This window comes from Cydia splendana, chromosome 11, assembly GCF_910591565.1.
Source record: "Cydia splendana chromosome 11, ilCydSple1.2, whole genome shotgun sequence".
Lineage (NCBI taxonomy): Eukaryota > Metazoa > Arthropoda > Insecta > Lepidoptera > Tortricidae > Cydia > Cydia splendana.
This window is the reverse complement of record NC_085970.1, coordinates 13116179-13128377: the sequence shown is the minus strand read 5'-3', so window position 1 is coordinate 13128377 and position 12199 is coordinate 13116179. Positions and strand designations below refer to the sequence as shown.

At 39.2% G+C, this 12199-nt stretch overlaps 1 protein-coding gene and 1 long non-coding RNA gene across 2 annotated transcripts in view; one reads left to right on the top strand and one right to left on the bottom strand.

Moving 5' to 3' along the window:
• LOC134794955 (AT-rich interactive domain-containing protein 2) overlaps positions 1-10849 on the top strand; it is a 49138-nt gene extending 38289 nt beyond the window's left edge. The window contains exons 32-36 of the mRNA XM_063766827.1: positions 243-411; positions 1692-1838; positions 5258-5290; positions 10036-10127; positions 10678-10849. Coding sequence (XP_063622897.1) covers positions 243-411; positions 1692-1838; positions 5258-5290; positions 10036-10127; positions 10678-10780 — 544 coding nt within the window. The 3' untranslated portion in view covers positions 10781-10849. The remainder of the gene's footprint in view (positions 1-242; positions 412-1691; positions 1839-5257; positions 5291-10035; positions 10128-10677) is intronic.
• LOC134794976 (uncharacterized) overlaps positions 1-12199 on the bottom strand; it is a 746430-nt gene that overhangs the window by 625814 nt on the left and 108417 nt on the right. The window lies entirely within an intron of this gene.

Genomic DNA, 12199 nt, shown 5'->3' with positions numbered 1-12199 from the left:
TGTTTGGTGTGCCGTTTGAAATTTGAATAAAAAAAAAACCTGTAGATAGACAGGGAGGGAGTTTCGTATTTTGCTTTTCATATGTCAATTAAGTACCTACTATTTATGTTAACAGTGAAACCCTTATAAGCCAAACAAATGCAATTTAAACTCTGAGAATACGCCGTTGTGGTCTACGTTATAGTATTTATAGTTAAAATAAATAAAGGCGCTGTTTCAAAAGTATCTTTTTTTCTTCTCAGAACGTTCTCGAACGCTTCGGAGGTGTTCGCGCACGCGGCGCACACGCACGCGCACGCCGCGGGCGGCGCGAGCGGCGAGACCCCTTGCCTGTGGCTCGACTGCGACCGCGTGCCGCGGCGGACGTTCGCGCTGCTCAACCATCTCACCGACAAGCACTGCTCGCCGCAGGTATGTAGAACGTTCTCGAACGCGTCGGAGGTGTTCGCGCACGCCGCGGGCGGCGCGAGCGGCGAGACCCCTTGCCTGTGGCTCGACTGCGACCGCGTGCCGCGGCGGACGTTCGCGCTGCTCAACCATCTCACCGACAAGCACTACTCGCCGCAGGTATGTAGAACGTTCTCGAACGCGTCGGAGGTGTTCGCACACGCACGCGCACGCCGCGGACGGCGCGAGCGGCGAGACCCCTTGCCTGTGGCTCGACTGCGACCGTGTGCCGCGGCGGACGTTCGCGCTGCTCAACCATCTCACCGACAAGCACTGCTCGCCGCAGGTATGTAGAACATTCTCGAACGCGTCGGAGGTGTTCGCGCACGCGGCGCACACGCACGCGCACGCCGCGGGCGGCGCGAGCGGCGAGACCCCTTGCCTCTGGCTCGACTGCGACCGCGTGCCGCGGCGGACGTTCGCGCTGCTCATCCATCTCACCGACAAGCACGGCTCGCCGCAGGTATGTAGAACGTTCTCGAACGCGTCGGAAATGTTCGCGCACGCAGCGTTTACGCTCCGTAGTGAACGAAACTTAACTGTCGCTTTCGCAATAATATGGAAGAGTGATAGAGAGAGATGACTACGCTACGCTACGGAGCGTTAACCATTAGCATGTTGGCTAAGCACCCAGATCTTGACCTAATATTATCAAGTTATCACTTCAATTCAACGTCTAATACACGTCGTAATACACCTCGTCTTTTTTTATCATTAGAAAAAAGTTATACAATCTTTTTGTTGAAAGGAGTTTAAAAAAAATTAAAATTATTACTTATGAAACCAAAATAATGTAAATATGTATATGTCCTTGCTATACATACAATATGTATCTGAACGAAAATCAATTACTCAAACCCGTTAATGTTTAGGTCATACTGAGCAACTTTTACTATGGGACCAACCCCGAAAACGCGGAAAAAAATTGGATGTTTCATACATTTTGCTGGTCTGATGTTGAAATTTCCTATGGGAGAGTCAATTTTTTTTGCGATTTCGGGGCTAGTCCCATAGTAAAAGTTACTTAGTATGACCTAAACATTAACGGGTTTGAGTAATTAATTGCTTTTCGTTCAGATACATACTGTACTTAATTGTTATGCTGTGTTGGGACATATTTTTCAAAAGTGTTTTTCAATAAAAAGACACTTCAAGATAGTTTACCCTTTTTCTAATGCTTATATACGAAGTATATTTAATTTACAAACTACATACAGTATTTTAACTTGCGATTACATTGTCAGGCACTGAAAGCGTTGTTCAACTCTCGTCGCCACGCCGCGGCCGAGTCGGAAGCGAGCAAGCCGGTGGTGCTCGGGTACCCGCCGAACGCCGCGCTCGCGGCCCTTAACAAACATGCAGCCGACATGTTCAACCCTAGAGAGCTTATGGTAAGTTCGAATAGAGTTAACGTTGCCCTAATGGTATAAATGCAGATGTAGTGAATAATCTTTTACCATCCTATTTTCACGGAAACGTACGAACGTGTTATGCTATTTCAGACAGTCTTAGTACAAAAAGTACTGACGTTGACTGAAGTAGCATGACAAATACGAACGTTTCCGAGAAAATACGATGGCAAAGGATTGTTCACTATGTAATCCTTTTATCGCTGTTTATGACGATCCCAAATAAAATGACGATAATGACAACTACGACTATCATGGCGTAACGAATTGAAAATTATGACTCATATGACGGTTTTGATCAATACGACGACAACACAACGTTAAACACAAAACATGACGATCATAACTATAATGAATTTGGAGACAGCGAACGGCCGTGCAGATTACAATGCTTAATTTTTAACTAGTGTTTCCAATGACAACATTGGCAACATAAATAATGCTGTTGTATTTACATGCGAAATAAACTGATAAATCAGTGCAAGGAAACTAAATATTACCCGTGGAAAGGAACACGATAAATCTAGGAAAAGAACCTGTTTTATATTGGGTGCTTGTAACACGAGCAAAAAATAAAAGAGTAGGCTGTACTCCTTAACCCTTTACCAGGCTGACATTTCAAAAATGACAATCGATTGTCAGTCTTACTCATCGAAAATAGAACACATGTTTGAAGTGCCGTATGTGGGAAACATATATCCCTTAGCCTGGTAAAGGGTTAAAGTAAGCAACATTTGCCAGCGACTTTGAGAAATAACTTGTATTTTGATTTATATCACAGTTTAAAGTTTATTCTAAGACGCAATGTATTGCGAATTTTGTTGTTTAAAGCGTGTCAAGCGGACGTTGGCGTCGGCGTGCATTGAAGGTAATATTTAATTTGGATGAAAAATAAGAAGACTTCATCATTTTTAAATGTCACTGAACAAATGGTTTGTTTGAGGAGTACGTCCTAAAGTTTAATTTTTTGCTCGTGTTATATAGGTCATACCCGGTGTAGGAACATAATTTAATCACATGGAAAGATTCCTTATACTGAGTTATAATTTACAAGCTGTTTAGTTGAGACTGCACCGCTTTTAACACCTAGATATTGATATTAATAAGTTTTGCTTATATCATGACTCCGATGTACCAGAAACAAGGTCGTAGCCATAAAATGTACCACTAACCTGAAGAAATGCAGTTGGCGTTTATATAAACTTAATTAAATTGGCAGATTTTACAAAATTAATATAAAAAATGGCATAAAAATTGTATGCTCACTACTTTTTCACCTGAACTGTTGTTTGACTCATTATAAAATGAGCTTTTGGTTATCTTATACATACTTGTATAAGTATCTCGAAATAATTTCCAATGATGTAGCGCATTTCACGTGAGTGTAATATGATGTAGTATAAAGTAATTCAATGCACATAGACCGGGAGATAGTGACACATTTTACTGGGTCATTTGTACCAGTATGGCGGTTCGTCAGGGGTCTAAGCATGTAATGAAGGAAAGAAAATGCTATGACCATAGCGCTGGTACCGGCGGCCCAATCGCGTGGGCGTTAGTCGAACGTGTCGGATAAAATACGAGTGTCGAACGATTTGTACCACAAAAATCCTCGTATTATTCGATAGTCCATAAAAAAGAAGTAGGCGGTAGCGTAATGCCATACTTCTCCGGTGTGACTTACAGCCCGCCATACTGAGGCGAACACGTTAATTAAAAAAAAACAATTCAACCATTTGTACCAAGCTAATTTTTGCACAGGTGATCATCGTCGAGCAGCCATTCATGGACATCACCATGCCATACTTTTCGGATGGTTCCAAATGCCCGCCATACCGCCGCAAGGGAGTTAATTTTTTTTTTATTGCTAAACGATTTGTACCATCTTGAATTTTTTTTTCAACACTTTCTGTGTGATCATAAATGGAAATCTCATAATGCCATACCTGTAGGAGGTGGCAAATGTGTACAATTTTTTTTTTTTATTTCAAGTATGGTGCCCCTTTTTCCCCCTATTAGAATTATGGCAAATATAATAATGGTCACATTGCATCATATAATTTCCAAAAATCCAAATGCCATACTGGTACAAATCGTCAAAAAATTGTTTTTTGTTTTAAGTCTTGGCTTAAGTCTCACAGTCGTCCGCCCCGTAGTTATAATCTGAAATATATTTTTTTAGGTACAATTGTATCCAAACAAACAGAATATGATGATGCCATGCTGTAAAAAATTATTTTACGTATACATAGTCGTATTTTTGAAACGTGTCGATTAAATAAGTTTTTCAAGTATGGCAGCACTTTATCCCCCTACTATAAGTATGGCAATTATAATAACGGTCACATTTTATCAAATACTCTCCAAAAATTTAAATGCAATACTGGTACAAATGGTTTAGTAAAAAAAAAAAATTAACTTCCTTGCGGCGGTATGGCGGGCATTTGGAACCATCCGAAAAGTATGGCATGGTGATGTCCATGAATGGCTGCTCGACGATGATCACCTGTGCAAAAATTAGCTTGGTACAAATGGTTGAATTGTTTTTTTTTAATTAACGTGTTCGCCTCAGTATGGCGGGCTGTAAGTCACACCGGAGAAGTATGGCATTACGCTACCGCCTACTTCTTTTTTATGGACTATCGAATAATACGAGGATTTTTGTGGTACAAATCGTTCGACACTCGTATTTTATCCGACACGTTCGACTAACGCCCACGCGATTGGGCCGCCGGTACCAGCGCTATGGTCATAGCATTTTCTTTCCTTCATTACATGCTTAGACCCCTGACGAACCGCCATACTGGTACAAATGACCCAGTAAAATGTGTCACTATCTCCCGGTCTAACACGGCAAACTGCCTCAATCAGAATAGGGTATTTGACTATATTTATTATTTTACACCATGCATGAAATAAAGCACCAGAAGATTAATAGAAAAACGTGGACAGCAGTTATTTTTAGACACAATTTATATTTTTAAATATAACTCTAAAGAGTAGGTAATTTGATTGTGACGTCACATGCTAGTGTTTCATATAAATTCCATAGGAGCATAATCGTTTTGATAGTTCGAAAAAAGAAACTAGTAGTCAAATACCCTATTGTACCATAATGATGAAGGTATAAACAATGTTGCAGTGGGTGAAGTGTTTTACGGTTGTATTTAAAGCGTGGTTAAACTTACTGCTGCGGTTGAACTTAAAATAATAGCGAGCGTTTATCACACTTCGGATTGGCACGCCGCTCCGGTATGTGAGTGAGACAGCTCTATGCACGTGAAGATGTCCCTCTCACACACCAAAGCTGCTTGCGTATGTAGATCGCCATATATTGTGGTACTGGCTACGGCCTTGGCCGTCCTGTGACGTCACTAACGTAACGTTATCTTTTGGACCAGCACCGAGCGGTCAGTCGCACGCCGGAGCAACTGGTGAGCACACATTAACACTCAACCCGTTTGTGTTTGTCCTTTGTCTTTATGTTAATCGCTGACGCAAATCATGTATACAGGGTAATAGAGATTTTCGTTTCGGTTCCTGATTTAACACATTTATTGCCACCCAGCCAAACAAGACGTCCGCGTCAGGCCACAACAATTTCGTCATATAAAGCAGTAGTACCACGATCACTATCGGGTCATTCGGCGTGGGAACCAAGTCATAAAATACCCGATAGTCGGGTTTTCGGCACTGAATGTGTTAAGGACACAACAACTTCGCTTTGAAGGTTCATAGTGCGTTACTCTGAAGTAGGTGTTGGTTTACAGTTATACACCAAGACGACTTCAGTACAATAGCAAAGGATAGGGGGCGTCAACCATACCTGTCGCAGTCAAGAGTTTATTTGGCTTGCTTGTTCTTCAACCTGTAGGTCAGGTGCTCAATTGGCCTGATGACAGTAACAAAGAATCATGGAAATAATAGTTTCAAAGAAACATATATGTTAATATGGTTCTAAAAAATGGCCCAATCTCAGTATATTTACATTAGGATTATTAATATATTCAATAAAATAAAAGTGCAAAATTCTCCAATCAGCCATTTTGACTGAAACGCCAATCAGAAGCGACCTAAGGAGTGACGTCATTAATCCATGACTTATTTCTTAGAGCAGCATAGACAACCTCATTGATTGTAATCCATACATCCTCACCAAAGAGTTTGGAGGTTCCAAAAAAATTTTATTTCGCCACTAAACATTTATTACGTCCAGAAAATATTATTACACGATGTAAAGTAAATATTTATTTGTTATTAAATAAACAAAATGCTAAATAATATGATATTTCACCAAAAAACTTTTTTAATTATTTGGCTGAACTATCATTGCCATGTTGGCTGTCGTAACCAGAAAAAATGAAAAATTAAAAAGTAAAACCGGCGCTCGTTGATTTTCACTCAGAATTTGCATGTATCTAAATATTTCATCTTAAATTGCAACCGTGTAAGAGTTTTTGTATAAAATGAGTTATTGTGATTAATGTTTGTAATATATTTATCATCCCTAATCATAATATATGGTGCTGAATTTACAATATCATTCGGATTCAAGGGAAAATTCGTAACTGTAAGTATGTAAACAATGTCTATCACCCTTCCACCAACTAATTAATGACGTCACAAATGGCTTGCGAGGCGTTTTCGCGCGAGGTTTAAACTAGCTATAAAAAAATGCAATTACGAGGGGTGTTCAAAATATTCTCGGTATGAGAATGAAAACAAACAAGTACGAAAAGTTTGATATTTTTATTTTTCAATATACTCCCCCCCTATGTTAATCCCCTTAAAAGATCGATCAATTATTTTTTTTAATCCCTCATAAAAATATTTTTTATCTTTGGTGTAAAAATGCTCCTCCACTGCAGCCTTCAATGCTTCATCGTCAGAAAAAAAAATCCACGCAGATCCTTTTTAAGATTGGGGAACAAAAAGAAGTCGCTGGGGGCTAAGTCCGGACTATACGGTGGGTGAGTAACAGTTTCAAACCCACATTCAACAATAGCTGCCTTGGCAATATGAGCAGTATGGACGGGGGCGTTGTCACACAGAAGCAGAACACCTTTGGTTAACTTTCCTCGCCTCTTTTCTTTGATTGCATCCTTTAATTGACGTAGAATGTTAGCGTAGTACTGTCGTGTGATATTTACACCTTTTTCTTTATAATCGATTAGTAATATTCCTTTACAATCCCAAAATATCGTGGCCATGACCTTGCCAGCTGAAGGGACGACCTTGAACTTTTTGGGATGAGCTGAACCCTTAATGTGCCACTGCATGGACTCTTGTTTACTCTCTGGGTCATAATGATGAACCCAGGTTTCATCTCCAGTAACTATTCTTTGCAGCACCTCATTAGGATTTTCACCGCACAGGTCAATAACATCGGAACAACACGCTACACGCATGTCTTTTTGAAGCCGAGTCAGCATTCGCGGAACCCATCTTGCACTTACTTTTGACATATTAAGATGGTCATGGATAATATCATGTACGATACCAATAGAAAGATTGGTTACTTGAGCTATAGATTTTACCTTCACTCGACCATCTTCCAATATAAGTTTTTCCACTTTATCAATATTTTCTTGTGAAGTAGCTACTACAGGCCGACCAGGTCTAGGGTCATCTTCAATACTCTCCCTTCCACGTTTAAATTCGCTTGACCACTTTTGAATGGTAGATAAAGAAGGAGCAGACTCACGGTAAACACAATCCATTTCCTCTTTTATGGTTTTTTGATTTTTACCCTGTTTTGTCGAGAATCTTATGACGCATTGATGTTCTAATTTAGTTAACATGGTCAATTCGCACATGATGTTCATGTTTGTTCAGCAATTGCAGAAAAACAAAAGAACATCTCGGTTCCAATTATATTTTTTTTTAATGTCAATGAATAAACCTTAGCGGCCAGTAACGAAAGAAATTTAAGAAGAGGTTGTAAGATATCAATACCGAGAATATTTTGAACGCCCCTCGTATTTATGTTAAATCTTATGAGTATAGCTGAAATATTGTGTTTTTCGGAACCAGTACAAGTGTACCGACAATAATAAAAGGGATTTCAAAATTTGTCATCAGGCCAATTGTTTCAAAATAAACAAGCACATGAAATCGAGTTCTATGGACCCTTCGCAATTTCTGAACTGACTTCCTGCACTAAATAAAAAAAAATATTTTAACATCATTCACATCATTTCAAACATAATTTAACTAAATCCGGCCCGTAAAGTTATAAGAATAAGGGGGTAAAGGGTTAAATATATTTGTTTATACTTATCAGGAGCCGAAACAAATGATTTACGTCAGCGATATGTGGTACTGTGATAGGTCGACGGGTATAATTAAATGTCAGTTGCTTTATTTACTTACTTTCTATTAATGAGTTATGTTAAAAGCTACCGTCATAGTTTTGCTAAATGTTGTATCTGTCTATTGAAGGTCCCCCCTTAGCTTTTGTTTTTAAAGTGTTAAAATTTATGTCAGCCTAAACGCGGGATTCCACCAGTGTACGGCACTGTGCGGCACAAGCATATTCAGTACAAAAATGCTTGTGCCTCACAGTGCCGGACACTGGTCGAATCCCGCCTTAAGATATTATGGCAACATCGTGGACTAGTTCTAGTTCGTTTTCCCCGGTAATGTACATACATTAATAGCAAACAGTTATTAATAGTAGAAGAGGTAGTAAAGCTGTAGTAAATGTTGGTGTACCGCCTCGTATATCCTTTAATATCGGCGGAACGCGGATTCAACTTAGTAGGTATTGAGCTATAATTAAAAATTAATTAGGATTCAATACTTACTACACGCATCCACGTTCATTATAAGAGAGAATATTTGCGCACGATCTTTTCTTAGACTTTACATCTCTTCCATAATCAATAACCCCCTTATTCATAAACGTTTACTAAAATTGACCAGCCGATAATAATCGTTTGTCCCTTTCCATCATACCAATATGTCGGATAGGGACAAACGATTATTATCGGCTTGTCAACTTTAGTAAACGTTTATGAATAAGGCGGTAACTCTTTGCTAATAGTGAAGCCATCAAGCTCTATGTTTCACTATCACGTAGCCTCACTTATGGACTGGCATGTTTTTAGGTGCTTTACTAAGAGCTCTTTCCCACTGACGTCCAGTTTTTTGCGGGTACCGTTTCCTGCAGGCTCCCGTTTTAGTAGTATGCGTGCTAATATAGTAACGTTCACACGAGCATTCTGTTTGCGGGATACTGTACGCATACTACAGAAAACTGGATCCTGTAGAAAACCGTACCGGCAAAAAACTGGCACCTGCAGAAAACCGCACCCGCAAAAAACTGGACATCAGTGGGAAACAGCTCTAAATGTGATACTTACTCTTTTCGGTTATACATTTTTTTTTGATATTCCTTTTTTTAGTTTCTTGGGAGAATTTCCTAATTTCTATCTTGGTTATACTTTTTATTTTTGATTTATAAATGTGCTTTCGAATTTAGATTGGATGATTCATTCATAAGTCTATTTGAAACTGTGCTGCTTTGCTTTGGTTTTGTCGTCTTATATTAGGGATTATCTATAATAAAGCCAGTATCGTTTATATAAAAAACTTAATTATATGTGATCCTCAATATATAGATGGTCAAGCAAATCTTGTCAGTAGAAAAAGGCGCGAAATTCAAATTTTCTATAAGACGATATCCCTTCACGCCTACATTTTTCAAATTTGCCGCCTTTTTCTACTGACAAGATCTGCTTGACCAACTATATATAATTGGAGAAGCTTTTTGTGTTGTTATGCACTCTCTTAGTATTAACTTTTATATATCATGTTTAAATACGTATTATTGCATTAGATCTCGTTTAACTGTTTTCTTAAGTTTTATAAAGTATATATTTTCTATAATGAATCCATTTAACTTTGATGATATACTTAATTCAATAGTAAAAAGGATGATAATAACGGTATCGTCTTGGGTCGTCCCATTTGTTTTTCGTCAAGTTCTTAAATTAGTCCTATTCTGCTTTCGTCACTCATTCTACATTGAAAGGCACCGACGATTGTGACGAATGTAGAATGAGTGACGAAAGCAGAATAGGACTAATTTAAGAACTTGACGAAAAACTAATGGGACGACCCAAGACGATACCACAATAACGATGTTTTTTTGACACTCTTTGGCATTGTTCGACAGGACGAGAACGAAGGCCCGGTCACCAAGAGCATTCGCCTGACCGCTGCTCTGATACTAAGGAATATTGTTATATACTCCAATACGGGACGTCGGTAAGAATTTTAAATGTTAAATACGACGCGCAATAGGGTATTTGACTTTATTTAAAATAAATTATACTACACCATGCAAGAAATAAAGCATCAGAAGATTAATGGAGAACACAACACAGCAACACACACACACACACACACACACACACACACACACACACACACACACACACACACACACACACACACACACACACACACACACACACACACACACACACACACACCACACACACACACACACACACACACACACACACACACGCACACACACGCGCACGCGCACGCGCACGCGCTCACGCTCACGCTTAAACTAATCAATAATTCTTCAAGTTACACAAACAGAAATGACTTGTAATATACAGATATCTTCACAACATGCTACTAATGATATCCTTACATTAACGTTTGCTTACATTATGTTTCTATTTATTAATCTATGATACTTTGAATTGTCAATAATAGCAACATGAAAAAGTTATGCAAACACACTAATTGTGTTAAATTTAATAGCAGTATGAAAATAAACATATTTATTTGTTGTCACCAGCCAACTGCGTTCATACGAGGCGCACCTAGCGACGATAGCGCTCAGCAGTGTGGAAGCCTCGCGGACCATCGCCCAAGTGCTGTATGACATGAACAACATCTGAGAATCGTAACCGGGCGGCGGCCCGCCTCCATTCGGTATCGAGTCTGCAGCTATCGGTGGACATATCTAACATGACTTCTTGTAGGGGCCACCCCACACTAGCGTCTTTTGAGCGTCGACGTCTAGTCAGCGCAATGGCGTCGCTGCGCAGTTGTGTCAACGTTGCGTCGAGCAGCAGCCATAGAGTTGACTAGACGCCGACGCTCGACAGACGCTAGTGTGGGGTGCCTCTAATAATGTGCGTATAGAACGTTTCCGAAAGTGATCTTTATAGTACCTATGCCTTATCAGTAATTTTGAACTCGTACTCGTACCAAGCGCTGTACGATATAAACGACATCAAATACCTCGGCCAGACTACCCCACCACCACACACTGCCCTACTCGCGCGATTAATCACGACACTCCTTGCCGGTCCTTTGACTCGCGCCAAAAAACCGACAAAATGTACATATTATTATGCCTTATCAGTCATTTGCAAACTGCGCTCATACGCATCAAGTCAAGTCAAGACATGAACAACATCTGAGAATCGTAACCGGGCGGCGGCCCACATTCAACATGGCTTTTTTTACTGATTTGAACGGAACGGTTGCGATCGGAAAGTTTAAGGAATTGAAAAATATTCAAAGTTTCAGAACTTTCACTTGAATTGGTAGAGCTTGTATGGGGAAAGAAATTTTCCGTATTCAAAATGGAATCTTTTTTTATTTCCAAGGTTTTTTTCTGAAATCTGTAACTTTTTGAAGTGATATTCATAGTATTATCCCTCATATATATTGAAACTGAAAAACGGACACACGCGGAAATACTCAAAAGGAGACAGGTACATTACATACATTTGAATTTTGATCTGATCTGTCACACATTTCTGGTTGAAGAAACGTCACTTTTGACTCTAACAGATGGTATCTATCTATCTATGTCAAATCCAGTTCAATTTCATAAACCTGTTATTACAATCGGATAATAATAATACTCGTTGTAATAAGATCTAAGATTGAACAGTTGACTGTTTCGTCAGTGTTCATTTCTCGCTGAGTCTAACTGTGGGTATTTAGACTCTCCTTTAATTCTTTTATGTATAAATGTATACAAACGTGAAATAATACATACATACATACATACATGAGTTGCGAATTACCTATTCGCACATGTATCGTACAACGTTTTACAGTGCATATGGCCCTTTAAATTTTCGACGTAGTTACATAACGTGCTTATTATAGCACATGGTGTCGTAATGGAGCACCAGATGTACTGTAAACAATATTTTGTAACTGTTGTGACCAGGGACTGATTTTAGTACTTCTATTTTTATTTTATTTAATGTAAGTGGAAATGAAAATGCCTAGGTAACATTGTTATGTAAAACTATGTTGAGTTCCCTTTAGAAGGCTAAGTTTAATTAGATTAGGTT